Below are 27,115 nucleotides of genomic sequence, written 5' to 3' on the forward strand. Positions count from 1 at the left end.
CATGGATCACCACAGATAACACTGCTACTCCTACTGCTCTCTCCTCGTCCGCCCACGTGTTCTCGCACACCCCGAGAGCTTCTGGTCAGCGGGGTGGTGGCACCGGGATCCTCATCTCTCCCAAGTGGTCTTTCTCTCTTTCTCCCCTTACCCATCTGTCTATTGCCTCCTTTGAATTCCATGCTGTCACAGTTACCAGCCCTTTCAAGCTTAACATCCTTATCATTTATCGCCCTCCAGGTTCCCTCGGAGAGTTCATCAATGAGCTTGATGCCTTGATAAGCTCCTTTCCTGAGGACGGCTCACCTCTCACAGTTCTGGGCGACTTTAACCTCCCCACGTCTACCTTTGACTCATTCCTCTCTGCCTCCTTCTTTCCACTCCTCTCCTCTTTTGACCTCACCCTCTCACCTTCCCCCTACTCACAAGGCAGGCAATACGCTTGACCTCATCTTTACTAGATGCTGTTCTTCCACTAACCTCATTGCAACTCCCCTCCAAGTCTCCGACCACTACCTTGTATCCTTTTCCCTCTCGCTCTCATCCAACACTTCCCACACTGCCCCTACTCGGATGGTATCGCGCCGTCCCAACCTTCGCTCTCTCTCCCCCGCTACTCTCTCCTCTTCCATCCTATCTTCTCTTCCCTCTGCTCAAACTTTCTCCAACCTATCTCCTGATTCTGCCTCCTCAACCCTCCTCTCCTCCCTTACTGCATCCTTTGACTCCCTATGTCCCCTATCCTCCAGGCCGGCTCGGTCCTCCCCTCCCGCTCCGTGGCTCGACGACTCATTGCGAGCTCACAGAACAGGGCTCCGGGCAGCCGAGCGGAAATGGAGGAAAACTCGCCTCCCTGCGGACCTGGCATCCTTTCACTCCCTCCTCTCTACATTTTCCTCCTCTGTCTCTGCTGCTAAAGCCACTTTCTACCATTCTAAGTTCCAAGCATCTGCCTCTAACCCTAGGAAGCTCTTTGCCACCTTCTCCTCCCTCCTGAATCCTCCCCCCCTCCCTCCTCCCTCTCTGCAGATGACTTCGTCAACCATTTTGAAAAGAAGGTCGATGACATCCGATCCTCGTTTGCTAAGTCAAACGACACCGCTGGTTCTGCTCACACTGCCCTACCCTATGCTCTGACCTCTTTCTCCCCTCTCTCTCCAGATGAAATCTCGCGTCTTGTGACGGCCGGCCGCCCAACAACCTGCCCGCTTGACCCTATCCCCTCCTCTCTTCTCCAGACCATTTCCGGAGACCTTCTCCCTTACCTCACCTCGCTCATCAACTCATCCCTGACCGCTGGCTACGTCCCTCCCGTCTTCAAGAGAGCGAGAGTTGCACCCCTTCTGAAAAAACCTACACTCGATCCCTCCGATGTCAACAACTACAGACCAGTATCCCTTCTCTCTTTTCTCTCCAAAACTCTTGAGCGTGCCGTCCTTGGCCAGCTCTACCGCTATCTCTCTCAGAATGACCTTCTTGATCCAAATCAGTCAGGTTTCAAGACTAGTCATTCAACTGAGACTGCTCTTCTCTGTATCACGGAGGCGCTCCGCACTGCTAAAGCTAACTCTCTCTCCTCTGCTCTCATCCTTCTAGACCTATCGGCTGCCTTCGATACTGTGAACCATCAGATCCTCCTCTCCACCCTCTCCGAGTTGGGCATCTCCGGCGCGGCCCACGCTTGGATTGCGTCCTACCTGACAGGTCGCTCCTACCAGGTGGCGTGGCGAGAATCTGTCTCCTCACCACGCGCTCTCACCACTGGTGTCCCCCAGGGCTCTGTTCTAGGCCCTCTCTTATTCTCGCTATACACCAAGTCACTTGGCTCTGTCATAACCTCACATGGTCTCTCCTATCATTGCTATGCAGACGACACACAATTAATCTTCTCCTTTCCCCCTTCTGATGACCAGGTGGCGAATCGCATCTCTGCATGTCTGGCAGACATATCAGTGTGGATGACGGATCACCACCTCAAGCTGAACCTCAGCAAGACGGAGCTCCTCTTCCTCCCGGGGAAGGACTGCCCGTTCCATGATCTCGCCATCACGGTTGACAACTCCATTGTGTCCTCCTCCCAGAGCGCTAAGAACCTTGGCGTGATCCTGGACAACACCCTGACGTTCTCAACTAACATCAAGGCGGTGTCCCGTTCCTGTAGGTTCATGCTCTACAACATCCGCAGAGTACGACCCTGCCTCACACAGGAAGCGGCGCAGGTCCTAATCCAGGCACTTGTCATCTCCCGTCTTGATTACTGCAACTCGCTGTTGGCTGGGCTCCCTGCCTGTGCCATTAAACCCCTACAACTCATCCAGAACGCCGCAGCCCGTCTGGTGTTCAACCTTCCCAAGTTCTCTCACGTCACCCCGCTCCTCCGCTCTCTCCACTGGCTTCCAGTTGAAGCTCGCATCCGCTACAAGACCATGGTGCTCGCCACGGAGCTGTGAGGGGAACGGCACCTCAGTACCTCCAGGCTCTGATCAGGCCCTACACCCAAACAAGGGCACTGCGTTCATCCACCTCTGGCCTGCTCGCCTCCCTACCACTGAGGAAGTACAGTTCCCGCTCAGCCCAGTCAAAACTGTTCGCTGCTCTGGCCCCCAATGGTGGAACAAACTCCCTCACGACGCCAGGACAGCGGAGTCAATCACCACCTTCCGGAGACACCTGAAACCCCACCTCTTCAAGGAATACCTAGGATAGGGTAAGTAAGGGTAGGTAATCCTTCTCCCCCCCAACAAGATTTAGATGCAAGTGGCTGTTCCACTGGTTGTCATAAGGTGTATGCACCAATTTGTAAGTCGCTCTGGATAAGAGCGTCTGCTAAATGACTTAAATGTAATGTATGTAAATGTGACTGGTGGAGGAGAGATGTGACTGGTGGAGGAGAGATGTGACTGGTGGAGGAGAGATGTGCCTGGTGGAGGAGAGATGTGCCTGGTGGAGGAGAGATGTGACTGGTGGAGGAGAGATGTGACTGGTGATGTGACTGGTGGAGGAGAGATGTGACTGGTGGAGGAGAGATGTGACTGGTGGAGGAGAGATGTGACTGGTGGAGGAGAGATGTGACTGGTGATGTGCCTGGTGGAGGAGAGATGTGACTGGTGGAGGAGAGATGTGCCTGGTGGAGGAGAGATGTGACTGGTGATGTGACTCGGGCGGAGGAGAGATGTGACTGGTGGAGGAGAGATGTGCCTGGTGGAGGAGAGATGTGACTGGTGGAGTAGAGATGTGACTGGTGGAGGAGAGATGTGACTGGTGATGTGCCTGTGGAGGAGAGATGTGACTGGTGGAGGAGAGATGTGACTGGTGATGTGACTGGTGGAGGAGAGATGTGACTGGTGGAGGAGAGATGTGCCAGGTGGAGGAGAGATGTGCCTGGTGGAGGAGAGATGTGACTGGTGGAGGAGAGATGTGACTGGCGGAGGAGAGATGTGAGTGGTGGAGGAGAGATGTGACTGGTGGAGGAGAGATGTGACTGGTGGAGGAGAGATGTGACTGGCGGAGGAGAGATGTGACTGGCGGAGGAGAGATGTGACTGGTGGAGGAGAGATGTGAGTGGTGGAGGAGAGATGTGAGTGGTGGAGGAGAGATGTGACTGGTGGAGGAGAGATGTGACTGGTGGAGGAGAGATGTGCCTGGTGGAGGAGAGATGTGCCTGGTGCCCCAATGGTGGAACAAACTCCCTCACGACGCCAGGACAGCGGAGTCAATCACCACCTTCCGGAGACTCCTGAAACCCCACCTCTTTAAGGAATACCTAGGATAGGATAAGTAATCCTTCTCACCCCCCTTTAAGATTTAGATGCACTATTGTAAAGTGACTATTCTACTGGATGTCATAAGGTGAATGCACCAATTGGTAAGTCGCTCTGGATAAGAGCGTCTGCTAAATGACTTAAATGTAAATGTGAGTGGTGGAGGAGAGATGTGACTGGTGATGTGACTGGTGGAGGAGAGATGTGCCTGGTGGAGGAGAGATGTGAGTGGTGGAGGAGAGATGTGACTGGTGATGTGACTGGTGGAGGAGAGATGTGACTGGTGGAGGAGAGATGTGCCTGGTGGAGGAGAGATGTGACTGGTGGAGGAGAGATGTGACTGGTGATGTGACTGGTGGAGGAGAGATGTGACTGGTGATGTGACTGGTGGAGGAGAGATGTGACTGGTGGAGGAGAGATGTGCCTGGTGGAGGAGAGATGTGACTGGTGGAGGAGAGATGTGACTGGTGGAGGAGAGATGTGACTGGTGGAGGAGAGATGTGCCTGGTGGAGGAGAGATGTGACTGGTGGAGGAGAGATGTGACTGGTGGAGGAGAGATGTGCCTGGTGGAGGAGAGATGTGCCTGGTGGAGGAGAGATGTGCCTGGCGGAGGAGAGATGTGACTGGTGGAGGAGAGATGTGGCTGGTGGAGGAGAGATGTGCCTGGTGGAGGAGAGATGTGCCTGGTGGAGGAGAGATGTGACTGGTGATGTGACTGGTGGAGGAGAGATGTGACTGGTGGAGGAGAGATGTGCCTGGTGGAGGAGAGATGTGACTGGTGGAGGAGAGATGTGACTGGTGGAGGAGAGATGTGCCTGGTGGAGGAGAGATGTGCCTGGTGGAGGAGAGATGTGACTGGTGGAGGAGAGAGTGACTGTGACTGGTGGAGGAGAGATGTGACTGGTGGAGGAGAGATGTGACTGGTGGAGGAGAGATGTGACTGGTGGAGGAGAGATGTGACTGGTGGAGGAGAGATGTGACTGGTGGAGGAGAGATGTGACTGGTGGAGGAGAGATGTAACTGGTGGAGGAGAGATGTGACTGGTGGAGGAGAGATGTGACTGGTGATGTGACTGGTGGAGGAGAGATGTGACTGATGGAGGAGAGATGTGACTGGTGGAGGAGAGATGTGACTGATGGAGGAGAGATGTGACTGGTGGAGGAGAGATGTGACTGGTGGAGGAGAGATGTGACTGGTGATGTGACTGGTGGAGGAGAGATGTGCCTGGTGGAGGAGAGATGTGACTGGTGGAGGAGAGATGTGCCTGGTGGAGGAGAGATGTGACTGGTGGAGGAGAGATGTGACTGGTGGAGGAGAGATGTGACTGGTGGAGGAGAGATGTGACTGGTGGAGGAGAGATGTGACTGGTGGAGGAGAGATGTGCCTGGTGGAGGAGAGATGTGACTGGTGGAGGAGAGATGTGACTGGTGGAGGAGAGATGTGACTGGTGGAGGAGAGATGTGACTGGTGGAGGAGAGATGTGACTGGTGGAGGAGAGATGTGACTGGTGGAGGAGAGATGTGACTGGTGGAGGAGAGATGTGCCTGGTGGAGGAGAGATGTGCCTGGTGGAGGAGAGATGTGCCTGGTGGAGGAGAGATGTGCCTGGCGGAGGAGAGATGTGACTGGTGGAGGAGAGATGTGACTGGTGGAGGAGAGATGTGCCTGGTGGAGGAGAGATGTGACTGGTGGAGGAGAGATGTGACTGGTGATGTGCCTGGTGGAGGAGAGATGTGACTGGTGGAGGAGAGATGTGCCTGGTGGAGGAGAGATGTGACTGGTGGAGGAGAGATGTGACTGGTGGAGGAGAGATGTGCCTGGTGGAGGAGAGATGTGCCTGGTGGAGGAGAGATGTGACTGGTGGAGGAGAGATGTGACTGGTGGAGGAGAGATGTGACTGGTGGAGGAGAGATGTGACTGGTGGAGGAGAGATGTGACTGGTGGAGGAGAGATGTGACTGGTGGAGGAGAGATGTGACTGGTGGAGGAGAGATGTAACTGGTGGAGGAGAGATGTGACTGGTGGAGGAGAGATGTGACTGGTGATGTGACTGGTGGAGGAGAGATGTGACTGATGGAGGAGAGATGTGACTGGTGGAGGAGAGATGTGACTGATGGAGGAGAGATGTGACTGGTGGAGGAGAGATGTGACTGGTGGAGGAGAGATGTGACTGGTGATGTGACTGGTGGAGGAGAGATGTGCCTGGTGGAGGAGAGATGTGACTGATGGAGGAGAGATGTGCCTGGTGGAGGAGAGATGTGACTGGTGGAGGAGAGATGTGACTGGTGGAGGAGAGATGTGACTGGTGGAGGAGAGATGTGACTGGTGGAGGAGTGATGTGACTGGTGGAGGAGAGATGTGCCTGGTGGAGGAGAGATGTGACTGGTGATGTGACTGGTGGAGGAGAGATGTGACTGGTGGAGGAGAGATGTGACTGGTGGAGGAGAGATGTGACTGGTGGAGGAGAGATGTGACTGGTGATGTGACTGGTGGAGGAGAGATGTGACTGGTGGAGGAGAGATGTGACTGGTGGAGGAGAGATGTGACTGGTGGAGGAGAGATGTGACTGGTGGAGGAGAGATGTGACTGGTGATGTGACTGGTGGAGGAGAGATGTGACTGGTGGAGGAGAGATGTGACTGGTGATGTGACTGGTGGAGGAGAGATGTGACTGGTGGAGGAGAGATGTGACTGGTGGAGGAGAGATGTGACTGGTGATGTGACTGGTGGAGGAGAGATGTGACTGGTGGAGGAGAGATGTGACTGGTGATGTGACTGGTGGAGGAGAGATGTGACTGGTGGAGGAGAGATGTGACTGGTGATGTGACTGGTGGAGGAGAGATGTGACTGGTGGAGGAGAGATGTGACTGGTGATGTGACTGGTGGAGGAGAGATGTGACTGGTGGAGGAGAGATGTGACTGGTGATGTGACTGGTGGAGGAGAGATGTGACTGGTGGAGGAGAGATGTGACTGGTGGAGGAGAGATGTGACTGGTGGAGGAGAGATGTGACTGGTGGAGGAGAGATGTGACTGGTGGAGGAGAGATGTGACTGGTGGAGGAGAGATGTGACTGGTGGAGGAGAGATGTGACTGGTGATGTGACTGGTGGAGGAGAGATGTGACTGGTGGAGGAGAGAGGTGGAGGAGAGATGTGACTGGTGGATGAGAGATGTGACTGGTGGAGGAGAGATGTGCCTGGTGATGTGCCTGGTGGAGGAGAGATGTGACTGGTGGAGGAGAGATGTGACTGGTGGAGGAGAGATGTGACTGGTGGAGGAGAGATGTGACTGGTGGAGGAGAGATGTGACTGGTGGAGGAGAGATGTGACTGGTGGAGGAGAGATGTGACTGGTGGAGGAGAGATGTGACTGGTGGAGGAGAGATGTGACTGGTGGAGGAGAGATGTAACTGGTGGAGGAGAGATGTGACTGGTGGAGGAGAGATGTGACTGGTGATGTGACTGGTGGAGGAGAGATGTGACTGATGGAGGAGAGATGTGACTGGTGGAGGAGAGATGTGACTGATGGAGGAGAGATGTGACTGGTGGAGGAGAGATGTGACTGGTGGAGGAGAGATGTGACTGGTGATGTGACTGGTGGAGGAGAGATGTGCCTGGTGGAGGAGAGATGTGACTGATGGAGGAGAGATGTGCCTGGTGGAGGAGAGATGTGACTGGTGGAGGAGAGATGTGACTGGTGGAGGAGAGATGTGACTGGTGGAGGAGAGATGTGACTGGTGGAGGAGAGATGTGACTGGTGGAGGAGAGATGTGCCTGGTGGAGGAGAGATGTGACTGGTGGAGGAGAGATGTGACTGGTGGAGGAGAGATGTGACTGGTGGAGGAGAGATGTGACTGGTGGAGGAGAGATGTGACTGGTGGAGGAGAGATGTGACTGGTGGAGGAGAGATGTGACTGGTGGAGGAGAGATGTGCCTGGTGGAGGAGAGATGTGCCTGGTGGAGGAGAGATGTGCCTGGTGGAGGAGAGATGTGCCTGGCGGAGGAGAGATGTGACTGGTGGAGGAGAGATGTGACTGGTGGAGGAGAGATGTGCCTGGTGGAGGAGAGATGTGACTGGTGGAGGAGAGATGTGACTGGTGATGTGACTGGTGGAGGAGAGATGTGACTGGTGGAGGAGAGATGTGCCTGGTGGAGGAGAGATGTGACTGGTGGAGGAGAGATGTGACTGGTGGAGGAGAGATGTGCCTGGTGGAGGAGAGATGTGCCTGGTGGAGGAGAGATGTGACTGGTGGAGGAGAGATGTGACTGGTGGAGGAGAGATGTGACTGGTGGAGGAGAGATGTGACTGGTGGAGGAGAGATGTGACTGGTGGAGGAGAGATGTGACTGGTGGAGGAGAGATGTGACTGGTGGAGGAGAGATGTAACTGGTGGAGGAGAGATGTGACTGGTGGAGGAGAGATGTGACTGGTGATGTGACTGGTGGAGGAGAGATGTGACTGATGGAGGAGAGATGTGACTGGTGGAGGAGAGATGTGACTGATGGAGGAGAGATGTGACTGGTGGAGGAGAGATGTGACTGGTGGAGGAGAGATGTGACTGGTGATGTGACTGGTGGAGGAGAGATGTGCCTGGTGGAGGAGAGATGTGACTGATGGAGGAGAGATGTGCCTGGTGGAGGAGAGATGTGACTGGTGAGTGTGACTGGTGGAGGAGAGATGTGACTGGTGGAGGAGAGATGTGACTGGTGGAGGAGTGATGTGACTGGTGGAGGAGAGATGTGCCTGGTGGAGGAGAGATGTGACTGGTGGAGGAGAGATGTGACTGGTGGAGGAGAGATGTGACTGGTGGAGGAGAGATGTGACTGGTGGAGGAGAGATGTGAGTGGTGGAGGAGAGATGTGACTGGTGGAGGAGAGATGTGACTGGTGATGTGACTGGTGGAGGAGAGATGTGACTGGTGGAGGAGAGATGTGACTGGTGGAGGAGAGATGTGACTGGTGGAGGAGAGATGTGACTGGTGATGTGACTGGTGGAGGAGAGATGTGACTGGTGGAGGAGAGATGTGACTGGTGATGTGACTGGTGGAGGAGAGATGTGACTGGTGGAGGAGAGATGTGACTGGTGGAGGAGAGATGTGACTGGTGATGTGACTGGTGGAGGAGAGATGTGACTGGTGGAGGAGAGATGTGACTGGTGGAGGAGAGATGTGACTGGTGGAGGAGAGATGTGACTGGTGGAGGAGAGATGTGACTGGTGGAGGAGAGATGTGACTGGTGATGTGACTGGTGGAGGAGAGATGTGACTGGTGGAGGAGAGATGTGACTGGTGATGTGACTGGTGGAGGAGAGATGTGACTGGTGGAGGAGAGATGTGACTGGTGATGTGACTGGTGGAGGAGAGATGTGACTGGTGGAGGAGAGATGTGACTGGTGGAGGAGAGATGTGACTGGTGGAGGAGAGATGTGGCTGGTGGAGGGGAGATGTGGCTGGTGGAGGAGAGATGTGACTGGTGGAGGAGAGATGTGACTGGTGGAGGAGAGATGTGACTGGTGATGTGACTGGTGGAGGAGAGATGTGACTGGTGGAGGAGAGATGTGCCTGGTGGAGGAGAGATGTGACTGGTGGAGGAGAGATGTCCCTGGTGGAGGAGAGATGTGACTGGTGGAGGAGAGATGTGACTGGTGGAGGAGAGATGTGACTGGTGGAGGAGAGATGTGACTGGTGGAGGAGAGATGTGACTGGTGGAGGAGAGATGTGACTGGCGGAGGAGAGATGTGACTGGTGATGTGACTGGTGGAGGAGAGATGTGACTGGCGGAGGAGAGATGTGACTGGCGGAGGAGAGATGTGACTGGTGATGTGACTGGTGGAGGAGAGATGTGACTGGTGGAGGAGAGATGTGACTGGTGGAGGAGAGATGTGACTGGTGATGTGACTGGTGGAGGAGAGATGTGACTGGTGGAGGAGAGATGTGACTGGTGGAGGAGAGATGTGACTGGTGGAGGAGAGATGTGACTGGTGGAGGAGAGATGTGACTGGTGGAGGAGAGATGTGACTGGTGGAGGAGAGATGTGACTGGTGGAGGAGAGATGTGACTGGTGGAGGAGAGATGTGACTGGTGGAGGAGAGATGTGACTGGTGATGTGACTGGTGGAGGAGAGATGTGACTGGTGGAGGAGAGATGTGACTGGTGGAGGAGAGATGTGACTGGTGGAGGAGAGATGTGACTGGTGGAGGAGAGATGTGACTGGTGGAGGAGAGATGTGCCTGGTGGAGGAGAGATGTGACTGGTGGAGGAGAGATGTGACTGGTGGAGGAGAGATGTGACTGGTGGAGGAGAGATGTGACTGGTGGAGGAGAGATGTGACTGGTGGAGGAGAGATGTGACTGGTGGAGGAGAGATGTGACTGGTGGAGGAGAGATGTGACTGGTGGAGGAGAGATGTGACTGGTGATGTGACTGGTGGAGGAGAGATGTGACTGGTGGAGGAGAGATGTGACTGGTGGAGGAGAGATGTCCCCGTCTGCCTTGGAAAGAAGTACTTCAATTATTTTATGACTGTTGTCAATCTCTCGAGAGAAATAAAATAATATCTACTTACTGCTAGTTGTGCCCACAAGGTATCAACAACATTCTGACCATATGGTCTCTGTCAGAAACTGATCAGCCTGTGACGCACAGTATTTAGAAAAACTTTTTAGAAAAATATACACTGTATGTTGCACAGTGTTAGGTAAATAAGCCATGCAAATGTAACTCACTTCATGTTCCCTCCTTCTATGTGTTGCAGATTTTTCCAAAACTGTAGCATGGAGGCAAGTATCATACGCAGCAGTGTTGAGAATGAAACCGGACAGCTCGTCGTCACTGATAAGTTCACGGCCACAGCTTCGACATGGACATGACCACGGTGTAGGGATTTTGACTCCTGACTGGCCGGCATCCTTCTCCAACCATCACCTGTCTGCCCTCAGTCTGCTCAGCTCCCAGGAGGAATATAGTAGCCAAGGTCAGTCAGACCAACCCTAACCCTGAGTCTGTTCAGCTCCCAGGAGAAATACAGTAGCCAACATCAGTCAGTCCCTTACGAAAAAAGATTGCGGTCAGAGTGTAATATAACTGCAGTACACTGTAATATAATTGTAGTCAGAGTGCAGTATAACTGCAGTATGCTTCAAATACTGCATCCAAAACTACATCATTTTCTTACTGCAATAATTTTGTAGTGGACTGCAGTTACAGTGCAGTATAACTGCAGTTATTCTGCAATTACTACGCCCAAAATACCACAGTTGACTGCAGTTACTGTGCTATCATCAGTTAGACCTGGATATAATAGTTGTGGAATCTTCTAAATCAGAAAGATACCAGATCGTAAGGGTTTGCTTTTCCTGGAGTATTGCATTTGTTCCATTGTATTATACTATACTTTAGCCACACCAAATCTATTTCTATAACTTTAACATAGTTTGATTGAGTTTTCCTGTCACAATGGAACCAATGGACTGGTCAAATCAAATGTATTTGTCACATGCTTGGTAAACAACAGGTGTAGACTAACAGTGAAATGCTCACAAGTCCAGGAAATACAACCCCTTCCCATCGGGAACTTTGGCAAAAGTTCAATCAAATGCTAAAAGTTGTTTAATGATTTGAAATAATACATGAACCCAGTCGAGGACCACTTTGAAAACAAGAGTTTTGATTAATGCATTTAAGCGCTATAGTCTGGTGCCCCAATGTACATGTTGTTGTATACTTTTTTAAATTCACCTCCACAGGGTGAGAGTCAGATGTTACTACTACAGCTCCATTGGGGTGCTCCGTCCCTGTCTCTGCCTGCCCTTCAGACTGCATGGCCATGGATGCCTGGTTAGACCCTGGGATGCATCCGAAATGGCATCCTGTTCCCTATATAGTGCACTAATTTGACTAATGCTCACTACTTTTTACCAGGGCTCTGGTCGAAAGGAGTACACTCAATGGGAAATAGGGTGCCATTTTGGATGCATCCCCGGTCAGTCCGGAAATGAATCCCACCTATCCATCATAGGCTGTGGATAGTATGTAGTGACCCGGTTCCTGCCCTCTATGAAATTGAGGGATCATGGCAATATCTGTCCCTCCCTGGACTCCCTGGAATCGTGTCACTGTAGGAAGAGAGAATATGGATTTGTCAAAAATTGAAGTATTTATTTCTAGGAGCCAGGGAGGCAAACTGTGACTGACTACAGCTGGAACAAACATATGGTTTCTATATTGGTCTGTGACTGACTACAGCTAGAACAAACATATGGTTTCTATATTGGTCTGTGACTGACTACAGCTAGAACAAACACATGGTTTCTATATTGGTCTGTGACTGACTACAGCTAGAACAAACACATGGTTTCTATATTGGTCTGTGACTGACTACAGCTGGAACAAACACATGGTTTCTATATTGGTCTGTGACTGACTACAGCTGGAACAAACACATTGTTTCTATATTGGTCTGTGACTGACGACAGCTGGAACAAACATATTGTTTCTATATTGGTCTGTGACTGACTACAGCTAGAACAAACACATGGTTTCTATATTGGTCTGTGACTGACTACAGCTGGAACAAACACATTGTTTCTATATTGGTCTGTGACTGACTACAGCTAGAACAAACATATGGTTTCTATATTGGTCTGTGACTGACTACAGCTAGAACAAACACATGGTTTCTATATTGGTCTGTGACTGACGACAGCTAGAACAAACACATGGTTTCTATATTGGTCTGTGACTGACTACAGCTAGAACAAACACATGATTTCTATATTGGTCTGTGACTGACGACAGCTGGAACAAACATATGGTTTCTATATTGGTCTGTGACTGACGACAGCTGGAACAAACACATGGTTTCTATATTGGTCTGTGACTGACTACAGCTAGAACAAACACATGGTTTCTATATTGGTCTGTGACTGACTACAGCTAGAACAAACATATGGTTTCTATATTGGTCTGTGACTGACTACAGCTAGAACAAACACATGGTTTCTATATTGGTCTGTGACTGACTACAGCTAGAACAAACACATGGTTTCTATATTGGTCTGTGACTGACTACAGCTGGAACAAACACATGGTTTCTATATTGGTCTGTGACTGACTACAGCTAGAACAAACACATGGTTTCTATATTGGTCTGTGACTGACGACAGCTGGAACAAACATATGGTTTCTATATTGGTCTGTGACTGACGACAGCTGGAACAAACATATTGTTTCTATATTGGTCTGTGACTGACTACAGCTGGAACAAACACATGGTTTCTATATTGGTCTGTGACTGACTACAGCTGGAACAAACACATTGTTTCTATATTGGTCTGTGACTGACTACAGCTAGAACAAACATATGGTTTCTATATTAGTCTGTGACTGACTACAGCTGGAACAAACACATTGTTTCTATATTGGTCTGTGACTGACTACAGCTAGAACAAACACATGGTTTCTATATTGGTCTGTGACTGACTACAGCTAGAACAAACACATGGTTTCTATATTGGTCTGTGACTGACTACAGCTAGAACAAACACATGGTTTCTATATTGGTCTGTGACTGACTACAGCTAGAACAAACATATGGTTTCTATATTGGTCTGTGACTGACTACAGCTAGAACAAACATATGGTTTCTATATTGGTCTGTGACTGACTACAGCTAGAACAAACACATGGTTTCTATATTGGTCTGTGACTGACTACAGCTAGAACAAACATATGGTTTCTATATTGGTCTGTGACTGACTACAGCTAGAACAAACACATGGTTTCTATATTGGTCTGTGACTGACTACAGCTAGAACAAACACATGGTTTCTATATTGGTCTGTGACTGACTACAGCTAGAACAAACACATGGTTTCTATATTGGTCTGTGACTGACTACAGCTAGAACAAACACATGGTTTCTATATTGGTCTGTGACTGACTACAGCTGGAACAAACACATGGTTTCTATATTGGTCTGTGACTGACTACAGCTGGAACAAACACATTGTTTCTATATTTGTCTGTGACTGACTACAGCTGGAACAAACACATGGTTTCTATATTGGTCTGTGACTGACTACAGCTGGAACAAACACATTGTTTCTATATTGGTCTGTGACTGACTACAGCTAGAACAAACACATAGTTTCTATATTGGTCTGTGACTGACTACAGCTAGAACAAACATATGGTTTCTATATTGGTCTGTGACTGACTACAGCTAGAACAAACATATGGTTTCTATATTAGTCTGTGACTGACTACAGCTGGAACAAACACATGGTTTCTATATTAGTCTGTGACTGACTACAGCTAGAACAAACACATGGTTTCTATATTGGTCTGTGACTGACTACAGCTGGAACAAACACATGGTTTCTATATTAGTCTGTGACTGACTACAGCTAGAACAAACACATGGTTTCTATATTGGTCTGTGACTGACTACAGCTAGAACAAACACATGGTTTCTATATTGGTCAATCTCACACAAATTATCGAGGAACCTACCAGGTACAACCCTAAATCCGTAACCATCTTAGATATCAACCTGACCAACTTGCCCTCTAAATAAAACTCTGCTGTCTTCAACCAATATCTCAGCGATCACTGCCTCTTTGCCTGCATGTTTTCAACCAGGATCTCAGCTATCCCTGCGTCATTGTCTCCTGCCTTATAGGATACAGGCCCGGGTATCCTGTAAGGATTTTGACCTCATCCCGTCAGTAGAGGATGCCTGGTTGCTCTTTAAAAGTGCTTTCCTCTCCATCTTAGACCTGCACAAGGTCTACAAAAATATAGAACTAAGAACAGATATAGCCTTTGGTTCACCCCAGACCTGACTGCCCTTGACCAGCACAAAAATATCCTGTAGCGTTCTGCATTAGCATCGAATAGCCCCCGTGATATGCAACTTTTCAGGGAAGTCAGGAACCAATATACACAGCCAGTTAGGAAAGCTGAGGCTAGCTTTTTCAAACAGAAATCCTGTTAATGCAAATGAATTACTTAAAAATCACACAATGTGATTTTCTGGATTTTTGTTTTATATTCCGTCTCTCAAAGTTGAAGTGTACCTATGATAAAAAATTACAGACCTCTACATGCTTTGTAAGTAGGAAAACCTGCAAAATCCTATCAAATACTTGTTCTCCCCACCATATATTTACACAGTCTGACGTCTTGATCGCTGTTGGAGAGTTTTCGTCCTCTCTCTCTCTCTCTCTCTCTCTCTCTCTCTCTCTCTCTCTCTCTCTCTCTCTCTCTCTCTCTCTCTCTCTCTCTCTCTCTCTGTGGTTAGGATGGATCGTTCAAAGTGACATTCATTAGTTTCATTATAGAATGGATGTTTTGGCGGTTGTCGTTCTTCGCTTTCAATGACAGCGAATTCCTAGCTGCAGACTAGTAATTAATATCAAAGACTTGTTCTTATTCTGTCAGTATCGTTAGTCTAATAGTTTAACCACGTGGTATGGTTAAAAGATTCAGCAATGGTCTGCAACCTTTGTACTCCAGTGATTGAGAGAAACATGGTCTTCTGAGAGTTGGGTTTTATTCGAAATTGCAGAAAAGGGCTGTCCCAGGATGGCTGACCCTAACTGGGCTCATGGCCGGTCCTCTGATTTAGTTCAACTCAAAAGGGAATTGGAGTTTCCTTCATTAAACAGTCCAAAATCACATTACACCATTTTACAAACAGCATCATACTCACTCATTCATCTTATACAACAATTAGATGTAAACCTCATATCTGAGGCTATTATATAAACAGCGTTATGGTAATGTGGCCACACCGTCTCCCATGAGCTTCCCCGAGTTATATCAAACGGACCAGTTCGTAGCTGGATTCTTCACCGATCTTTTATACTTTCTCCGGAACGTAAACATTGTTCGAACCTCAAGTTCTGTGAGGTGGAAGAAATTCCTTTGTTCTCTATGAAACTTCACTCTACCTCTATACTGTGTGGCCATGATGAGATCCTCTCCTCAGGAATTTAGGAACTCTCTCTGACCACAGCAGCCTAGTTGAAGGAGGCAAGGGGGAGGCAGGGAGAGGGGGATGGGGCTTGCTGTACCCAAAGAGGGCAATGTCATGACAACACCATTCTGTATACATCTGGCTCTTCTTTGGACACTGTGTTAACAAACCTCCAAACGAGTTTCAATGCCATGCAACACTCCTTCCGTGGCCTGCAACTTTTAAATGCTAGTTAAACTAAATGCATGCAATTGTGCGAGTTCTCCCACTTAAAAAGATGAGAGAGGCCTGTAATTTTCATCGTAGGTACAATACAATACATATTTTCCACCATAATTTGCAAATATATTCATAAAAAATCCTACAATGTGATTTTCTGAATGTCTTTTCTCATTTTGTCTGTCATAGTTGAAGTGTACCTATGATGAAAATGACAGGCATCTCTCATCTTTTTAAGTGGGAGAACTTGCACAATTGGTGGCTGACTAAATAATGTTTTGCCCTACTGTATATCTCCCTCGGTAACTATAAGCATCAGCTATCAGAGCAGCTTACCGATCTCTGTACCTGTACACATCGAATCTGTAAATATTACAACCAACTACCTCATCCCCATATTGTTATTTTTCCTCTTGCTCTTTTTCACTCCAGTATCTCTGTTTGCACATCATTATCTGCCCATCTATCACTCCAGTGTTAATGCTAAATTGTAATTATTTTGCCTCTATGGCCTATTTATTGCCTTTACCTCCCTACTCTTCTACAATTGCACACACTGTACAAATATGTTTCTATTGTGTTATTGACTGTACGTTTGTTTATATATAACTTTGTGTTGTTTTTGTTGCACTGCTTTGCTTTCTTGGCCAGGTTGCAGCTGTAAATGAGAACTTGTTCTCAACTGGCCTACCTGGCTAAATAAAGGTGAAATAACAATATATATTTTTTTAAATTCCCTTGTTCACCAAATGTTATTTTGTACTTTTAGAATTATTATTGCAGGATGGTCTGTCTGGATGCTGATCTGCTTCTGAAATGATATAGACATTGTAGTGCTTTGTAAATCCCATCTGGAAAAGATACGATGATTCCAGGAGATTTTAAACATGTTGATAAAGTCATAGTAGATTACAAAGAGAAAAAAAACACAAGGCCTGTCGTGTCTACGAAGAACTTGTCAGATCCACGACCAGAGACAGGATGATGTGTGGAGAATGACCAGAGACTAGAGACAGGATGATGTGGGGTCAATGACTAGAAACAGTATGATGTGGGGTCAATGACTAGAGACAGTATGATGTGGGCGTCAATGACTAGAGACAGTAGGATGTGGAGTCAATGACCGGAGACTAGAGACAGTATGATGTGTGGTCAATGACCAGAGACGAGAGACAGTATGATGTGGGGTCAATGACGAGAGACTAGAGACAGGATGATTTGAGGTCAATGACCAGAGACTGGAGACATGATGATGTGGGGTCAATGACTAGAGACAGTATGATGTGGGGTCAATGACTAGAGACAGATTGATGTGGGGTCAATGACTAGAGACAGTATGATGTGGGGTCAATGACCAGAAACTAGAGACAGGATGATGTGGAGTCATTGACCAGAGACTGGAGACATGAGGATGTGGGGTCAATGACTAGAGACAGGAAGATGTGGGGTCAATGTCTAGAGACGAGAGACAGTATGATGTGGGGTCAATGACTAGAGACAGTATGATGTGGTGTCAATGACTAGAGACTAGAGACAGAATGATGTGGAGCCAATGGCCAGAGACTAGAGACAGTATGATGTGGGGTCAATGACTCGAGCGAGACATGATGATGTGGGATCCATGACCAGAGACTAGAGACAGTATGATGTGGGGTCAATGACCAGAGACTAGAGACAGGATGATGTGGGGTCAATGACTAGAGACAGTATGATGTGTGGTCAATGACTAGAAACAGTATGATGTGGGGTCAATGACTAGAGACAGGAAGATGTGGGGTCAATGACTAGAGACAGTATGATGTGGGCGTCAATGACTAGACAGTATGATGTGAGGTCAATTACCAGAGCCTATAGACAGTATGATGTGGGGTCAATGACCAGAGACTAGAGACAGGATGATGTGGAGTCAATGACTAGAGACAGTATGATGTGGGGTCAATGACCAGAGACTAGAGACAGGATGATGTGGGGTCAATGACTAGAGACAGTATGATGTGGGGTCAATCACCAGAGACTAGAGACAGGATGATGCGGGGTCAATGACTAGAGACAGTATGATGTGGGGTCAATGACCAGAGACAGTATGATGAGGGGTCAATGACCAGAGACTAGAGACAGGATGATTTGGGGTCAATGACCAGAGACTGGAGACATGAGGATTTGGGGTCAATGACTAGAGACAGGATGATGTGTTGTCAATGACTAGAGACAGGATGATGTGGGGTCAATGACTAGAGACAGTATGATGTGGGGTCAATGACCAGAGACTGGAGACAGGATGATTTGGGGTCAATGACCAGAGACTGGAGACAGTATGATGTGGGGTCAGTCACTAGAGAGTATGATAAGGGGTCAATGTCCAGAGACAAGAGACAGGATGATTTGGGGTCAATGACCAGAGACTGGAGACATGAGGATGTGGGGTCAATGACTAGAGACAATGATGTGGGGTCAATGGCCAGAGACTAGAGACAGGATGATGTGGAGCCAATAGCCAGAGACTAGAGACAGTATGAAGTGGGGTCAATGACTTGAGACATGATGATGTGGGATCCATGACCAGAGACTAGAGACTGTATGATGTGGGGTCAATGACCAGAGACTAGAGACTCTATAATGTGGGGTCAATGACTAGAGCCTAGAGACTATATGATGTGGGGTCATTGACCAGAGACTAGAGACTATATGATGTGGGGTCAATGACTAGAGTCTAGAGACAGTATGATGTGGGGTCAATGACTAGAGACAGTATGGTGTGGGGTCAATGACTAGAGACAGTATGATTTGGGGTCAATGACCAGAGACTGGAGACAGGATGATGTGGGGTCAATGGCTAGCGACTAGAGACAGTATGATGTGTGGTCAATGACCAGAGATTAGAGACAGTATGTTGTGGGGTCAATGACTAGAGACAGTATGATGTGGGGTCAATGACCAGAGACAAGAGACAGGATGATTTGGGGTCAATGACCAGAGACTGGAGACATGAGGATGTGGGGCCAATGACTAGAGACAGGAAGATGTGGTGTCAATGACTAGAGACAATGATGTGGGGTCAATGGCCAGAGACTAGAGACAGGATGATGTGGGGTCAATGACTAGAGACATTATGATGTGGGGTCAATGACCAGAAACTAGAGACAGGATGGTGTGGGGTCATTAACCAGAGACTGGAGACATGAGGATGTGGGGTCAATGCCTAGAGACGAGAGACAGTATGATGTGGGGTCAATGACCAGAGACAGTATGATGTGGGGTCAATGACCAGAGACTAGAGACAGTATGATGTGGGGTCAATGACCAGAGACTAGAGACAGTATTATGTGGGGTAAATGACTAGAGACAGTATGATGTGGGGTCAATGACCAGAGAAGAGACAATATGATGAGGGGTCAATGACTCGAGACTAGAGACAATATAATGTGGGGTCAATAACCAGAGACTAGAGACAGTATGATGTGGGGTCAATGATCAGAGATTAGAGACAGTATGATGTGGGGTCAATGACGAGAGACAGTATGATGTGGGGTCAATGACTCGAGACAGCATGATGTGGGGTCAATGACCAGAGACTAGAGACAGGATAATGTGGGGTCAATGACTCGAGACAGCATGATGTGGGGTCAATGACCAGAGACCAGAGACAGTATGATGTGTGGTCAATGACCAGAGACTAGAGACAGGTATTATGTGGGGTCAATGACTAGAGACAGGAAGATGTGGGGTCAATGACTAGAGACATTATGATGTGGGGTCAATGACCAGAGACAGTATGGTGTGGGGTCAATGACCAGAGACTAGAGACAGTATGATGTGTGGTCAATGACCAGAGACTACAGACAGTATGATGTGGGGTCAATGACTAGAGACAGTATGATATGGGGTCAATGATCAGATACTAGAGACAGTATGATGTGGACTCAATGACTTGGGACATGATGATGTGGGATCCATGACCAGAGACTAGAGACTGTATGATGTGGGGTCAATGACCAGAGACTAGAGACAGTATTATGTGGGGTAAATGACTAGAGACAGTATGATGTGGGGTCAATGACCAGAGAAGAGACAATATGATGAGGGGTCAATGACTCGAGACTAGAGACAATATAATGTGGGGTCAATAACCAGAGACTAGAGACAGTATGATGTGGGGTCAATGATCAGAGATTAGAGACAGTATGATGTGGGGTCAATGACGAGAGACAGTATGATGTGGGGTCAATGACTCGAGACAGCATGATGTGGGGTCAATGACCAGAGACTAGAGACAGTATGATGTGGGGTCAATGACGAGAGACAGTATGATGTGGGGTCAATGACTCGAGACAGCATGATGTGGGGTCAATGACCAGAGACTAGAGACAGGTATTATGTGGGGTCAATGACTAGAGACAGGAAGATGTGGGGTCAATGACTAGAGACTAGAGACAGTATGATATGGGGTCATTGACTAGAGACATTATGATGTGGGGTCAATGACCAGAGACAGTATGGTGTGGGGTCAATGACCAGAGACTAGAGACAGTATGATGTGTGGTCAATGACCAGAGACTACAGACAGTATGATGTGGGGTCAATGACTAGAGACAGTATGATATGGGGTCAATGATCAGATACTAGAGACAGTATGATGTGGACTCAATGACTTGGGACATGATGATGTGGGATCCATGACCAGAGACTAGAGACTGTATGATGTGGGGTCAATGACCAGAGACTAGAGACAGTATTATGTGGGGTAAATGACTAGAGACAGTATGATGTGGGGTCAATGACCAGAGAAGAGACAATATGATGAGGGGTCAATGACTCGAGACTAGAGACAATATAATGTGGGGTCAATAACCAGAGACTAGAGACAGTATGATGTGGGGTCAATGATCAGAGATTAGAGACAGTATGATGTGGAGTCAATGGCCAGAGATTAGAGACAGTATGATGTGGGGTCAATGATCAGAGATTAGAGACTGTATGATGTGGGGTCAATGACGAGAGACAGTATGATGTGGGGTCAATGACCAGAGAAGAGACAATATGATGAGGGGTCAATGACTCGAGACTAGAGACAATATAATGTGGGGTCAATAACCAGAGACTAGAGACAGTATGATGTGGGGTCAATGATCAGAGATTAGAGACAGTATGATGTGGGGTCAATGACGAGAGACAGTATGATGTGGGGTCAATGACCAGAGACTAGAGACAGGATAATGTGGGGTCAATGACTCGAGACAGCATGATGTGGGGTCAATGACCAGAGACCAGAGACAGTATGATGTGTGGTCAATGACCAGAGACTAGAGACAGGTATTATGTGGGGTCAATGACTAGAGACAGGAAGATGTGGGGTCAATGACTAGAGACTAGAGACAGTATGATATGGGGTCATTGACTAGAGACATTATGATGTGTGGTCAATGACCAGAGACTACAGACAGTATGATGTGGGGTCAATGACTAGAGACAGTATGATATGGGGTCAATGATCAGATACTAGAGACAGTATGATGTGGGCTCAATGACTTGGGACATGATGATGTGGGATCCATGACCAGAGACTAGAGACTGTATGATGTGGGGTCAATGACCAGAGACTAGAGACAGGTATTATGTGGGGTCAATGACTAGAGACAGGAAGATGTGGGGTCAATGACTAGAGACTAGAGACAGTATGATATGGGGTCAATGACCAGAGAAGAGACAATATGATGAGGGGTCAATGACTCGAGACTAGAGACAATATAATGTGGGGTCAATGACCAGAGACTAGAGACAGTATGATGTGGGGTCAATGATCAGAGATTAGAGACAGTATGATGTGGGGTCAATGACCAGAGACTAGAGACAGGTATTATGTGGGGTCAATGACTAGAGACAGGAAGATGTGGGGTCAATGACTAGAGACTAGAGACAGTATGATATGGGGTCAATGACCAGAGAAGAGACAATATGATGAGGGGTCAATGACTCGAGACTAGAGACAATATAATGTGGGGTCAATGACTAGAGACGAGAGACAGTATGATGTAGGGTCAATGACTACACACAGTATGATGTGGGGTCAATGATCAGAGACTAGAGACAGTATGATGTGGAGTCAATGGCAAGAGACTAGAGACAGTATGATGTGGGGTCAATGACCCTCCAAACGAGCTTCAATGCCATACAGCACTCCTTCCGTGGCCTCCAACTGCTCTTAAACGCTCTTAAAACCAAATGCATGCTTTTCAACCGATCGCTGCCTGCACCCGTATGCCCGACTAGCATCACCACCCTGGATGGTTCCGACCTTGAATATGTGGACATCTATAAGTACCTAGGTGTCTGGCTAGACTGCAAACTCTCCTTCCAGACTCACATCAAACATCTCCAATCAAAAATCAAATCAAGAGTCGGCTTTCTATTCCGCAACAAAGCCTCCTTCACTCACGCTGCCAAGCTTACCCTAGTAAAACTGACTATCCTACCGATCCTCGACTTTGGCGATGTCATCTACAAAATGGCTTCCAACACTCTACTCAGCAAACTGGATGCAGTCTATCACAGTGCCATCCGTTTTGTCACTAAAGCACCTTATATCACCCACCACTGCGACTTGTATGCTCTAGTCGGCTGGCCCTCACTACATATCCGTCGCCAGACCCACTGGCTCCAGGTCATCTACAAGTCCATGCTAGGTAAAGCTCCGCATTATCTCAGTTCACTGGTCACGATGGCAACACCCATCCGTAGCACGCGCTCCAGCAGGTGTATCTCACTGATCATCCCTAAAGCCAACACCTCATTTGGCCGCCTTTCGTTCCAGTACTCTGCTGCCTGTGACTGGAACGAATTGCCAAAATCGCTGAAGTTGGAGACTTTTATCTCCCTCACCAACTTCAAACATCAGCTATCCGAGCAGCTAACCGATCGCTGCAGCTGTACATAGTCTATAGGTAAATAGCTCACCCATTTTCACCTACCTCATTCCCATACTGTTATTATACTGTTTTTATTTATTTACTTTCCTGCTCTTTTGCACACCAATATCTCTACCTGTACATGACCATCTGATCATTTATCACTCCAGTGTTAATCTGCAAAATTGTATTACTCGCCTACCTCCTCGTGCCTTTTGCACACATTGTATATAGACTGCCCATTTTTTCTACTGTGTTATTGACTTGCTAATTGTTTACTCCATGTGTAACTCTGTGTTGTCTGTTCACACTGCTATGCTTTATCTTGGCCAGGTCGCAGTTGCAAATGAGAACTTGTTCTCAACTAGCCTACCTGGTTAAATAAAGGTGAAATTTAAAAAAAAATTTAAAAAAGAGACTAGAGACAGGATGATTTGGTATCAATGACTAGAGACATGATGATGTGGGGTCAATGACTAGAGACAGTATGATGTGGGGTCAATAACTAGAGACAGTATGATGTGGGGTCAATGACCAGAGACTAGAGACAGGATGATTTGGGCTCAATGACCAGAGACTAACGACAGGATGATGTGAGGTCAATGACTAGAGACAGTATGATGTGGGGTCATTGACTAGAGACAGTATGATGTGGGGTCAATGACCAGAGACTAGAGACAGTATGATGTGTGGTCAATGACCAGAGACTACAGACAGTATGATATGGGGTCAATGATCAGATACTAGAGACAGTATGATGTGGGCTCAATGACTTGGGACATGATGATGTGGGATCCATGACCAGAGACTGGAGACTCTATAATGTGGGGTCAATGACTAGAGCCTAGAGACTATATGATGTGGGGTCATTGACCAGAGACTAGAGACTATATGATGTGGGGTCAATGACTACAGTCTAGAGAGAGTATGATGTGGGGTCAATGACAAGAGACTAGAGACAGTATGGTGTGGGGTCAATGACTAGAGACAGTATGATGTGGGGTCAATTACTAGAGACTAGAGACAGGATGATTTGGGTTCAATATCCAGAGACTAGAGACAGGATGATGTGGGGTCAATGACTAGCGACTAGTATGATGTGTGGTCAATGACCAGACATTAGAGACAGTATGTTGTGGGGTCAATGACTAGAGACAGTATGATGTGGGGTCAATGACCAGAGACTAGAGACAGGATGATGTGGGGTCAATGACCAGAGACAGTATGATGTGGGGTCAATGACCAGAGACTAGAGACAGTTTGATGTGTGGTCAATGACCAGAGACTAGAGACAGTTTGATGTGTGGTCAATGACCAGAGACTAGAGACAGTATGATGTGGGGTCAATGCCTAGAGACAGTATGATGTGGGGTCAATGACCAGAAACTAGAGACAGGATGATGTGGGGTAATTGACCAGAGACTGGAGACATGAGGATGTGGGGTCAATGACTAGAGACAGGAAGATGTGGGGTCAATGCCTAGAGACGAGAGACAGTATGATGTGGGGTCAATGACTAGAGACTATGATGTGGGGTCAATGACTAGCGACTAGAGACAGTATGATGTGGGGTCAATGACTCGAGACATGATGATGTGGGATCCATGACCAGAGACTAGAGACTGTATGATGTGGGGTCAATGACCAGAGACTAGAGACTCTATAATGTGGGGTCAATGACTAGAGCCTAGAGACTATATGATGTGGGTTCATTGACCAGAGACTAGAGACTATATGATGTGGGGTCATTGACCAGAGACTAGAGACAGGATGATTGGGGTCAATGACCAGAGACTAGAGACAGTATGATGTGGGGTCAATGACTTGCGACTAGAGACAGTATGATGTGTGGTCAATGACCAGAGATTAGAGACAGTATTTTGTGGGGTCAATGACTAGAGACAGTATGATGTGGGGTCAATGACTAGATACTAGAGACAGGATGATTTGGGGTCAATGACCAGAGACTAGAGACAGGATGATGTGGGGTCAATGACTAGAGACAGTATGATGTGGGGTCAATGACTAGAGACTAGAGACAGGATGATTTGGGGTCAATGACCAGAGACTAGAGACAGGTTGATGTGGGTCAATGACTAGAGACATTATGATGTGGGGTCAATGACTAGAGACTAGAGACCGGATGATTTGGTGTCAATGACCAGAGACAGTATGATGTGGGGTCAATGACTAGCGACTAGAGACAGTATGATGTGTGGTCAATGACCCGATATTAGAGACAGTATGTTGTGGGGTCAATGACTAGAGACAGTATGATGTGGGGTCAATGACTAGAGACTAGAGACAGGATGATTTGGGGTCAATGACCAGAGACTAGAGACAGGATGATGTGGGGTCAATGACTAGAGACAGGATGATGTGGGGTCAATGACTAGAGACAGTATGATGTGGGGTCAATGACTAGAGACTAGAGACATGATGATGTGGGATCCATGACCAGAGACTAGAGACTGTATGATGTGGGGTCAATGACCAGAGACTAGAGACTCTATAATGTGGGGTCAATGACTAGAGACAGTATGATGTGGGGTCAATTACTAGAGACTAGAGACAGGATGATTTGGGTTCAATATCCAGAGACTAGAGATAGGATGATGTGGGGTCAATGACTAGCGACTAGAGACAGTATGATGTGTGGTCAATGACCCGATATTAGAGACAGTATGTTGTGGGGTCAATGACTAGAGACAGTATGATGTGGGGTCAATGACTAGAGACTAGAGACAGGATGATTTGGGGTCAATGACCAGAGACTAGAGACAGGATGATGTAGGGTCAATGACTAGAGACTGGAGACATGAGGATGTGGGGTCAATGTCTAGAGACAGGAAGATGTGGGGTCAATGCCTAGAGACGAGAGACAGTATGATGATGTGCTAGCTTCCTGTTAGTGGGGACTTGACAGCGTTACTCCTTGACTGCTAGCTTCCTGTTAGTGGGGACTTGACAGCGTTACTCCTTGACTCCTTGACTGCTAGCTTCCTGTTAGTGGGGACTTGACAGCGTTACTCCTTGACTGCTAGCTTCCTGTTAGTGGGGACTTGACAGCGTTACTCCTTGACTGCTAGCTTCCTGTTAGTGGGGACTTGACAGCATTAACTATAAAGGGAATAGAGTACCAGAGCCCAGCACTATAAAGGGAATAGAGTACCAGAACCCAGAACTATAAAGGGAATATAGTACCATAGCCCAGCACTATAAAGGGAATATAGTACCAGAGCCCAGAACTATAAAGGGAATATAGTACCAGATCCCAGCAATATACAGAGAATAGAATACCAGAACCCAGAACTATAAAGGGAATGAATATACTACCAGATCCCAGCACTATACAGAGAATAGAGTACCAGAGCCCAGCACTATAAAGGGAATAGAGAACCAGAGCATTTAACTATAAAGGGAACAGAGAACCAGAGCCCAACACTATAAAGGGAATAGAGTACCAGAGCCCAGAACTATAAAGGGAATATAGTACCATAGCCCAGCACTATAAAGGGAATATAGTACCAGAGCCCAGAACTATAAAGGGAATATAGTACCAGATCCCAGCACTATACAGAGAATAGAATACCAGAACCCAGAACTATAAAGGGAATATACTACCAGATCCCAGCACTATACAGAGAATAGAGTACCAGAGCCCAGCTCTGGATAAGAGCGTCTGCTAAATGACTTAAATGTAAATGTAAAGGGAATAGAGAACCAGAGCATTTAACTATAAAGGGAACAGAGAACCAGAGCCCAACACTATAAAGGGAATAGAGTACCAGAGCCCAGAACTATAAAGGGAATAGAGTACCAGAGCCCAGAACTATAAAGGGAATAGAGTACCAGAGCATTTAACTATAAAGGGAACAGAGAACCAGAGCCCAGAACTATAAAGGGAATAGAAAACCAGAGCCCAACACTATAAAGGGAATAGAGTACCAGAGCCCGGCACTATAAAGGGAATAGAGTTCCAGAGCCCGGCACTATAAAGGGAATAGAGTTCCAGAGCCCAGCACTATACAGGGAATAGAGTGCAAGAGCCCAGAACTATAATAATATAATAATAATATATGCCATTTAACTATAAAGGGAATAGAGTACCAGAGCCCAGCACTATACAGGGAATAGAGTACCAGAACCCAACACTATAAAGGGAACAGAGTACTAGAGCCCAACACTATAAAGGGAATAGAGTACCAGAGCCCAGAACTATAAAGGGAATAGAGTACAAGAGCCCAGAACTATAATAATA

At 47.6% G+C, this 27,115-nt stretch overlaps 1 protein-coding gene across 1 annotated transcript in view; it reads left to right on the forward strand.

Moving 5' to 3' along the window:
- The first annotated feature begins 10,507 nt into the window (after positions 1-10,507).
- LOC127927650 (contactin-5-like) overlaps positions 10,508-27,115 on the forward strand; it is a 214,649-nt gene continuing 198,041 nt past the window's right edge. Inside the window, exon 1 of the mRNA XM_052514261.1 lies at positions 10,508-10,726. Within this exon, the coding sequence (XP_052370221.1) occupies positions 10,561-10,726 (166 nt within the window). The 5' untranslated portion in view covers positions 10,508-10,560. The remainder of the gene's footprint in view (positions 10,727-27,115) is intronic.

This window comes from Oncorhynchus keta, unplaced genomic scaffold (assembly GCF_023373465.1).
Source record: "Oncorhynchus keta strain PuntledgeMale-10-30-2019 unplaced genomic scaffold, Oket_V2 Un_scaffold_16732_pilon_pilon, whole genome shotgun sequence".
Taxonomy (NCBI): Eukaryota; Metazoa; Chordata; class Actinopteri; order Salmoniformes; family Salmonidae; genus Oncorhynchus; species Oncorhynchus keta.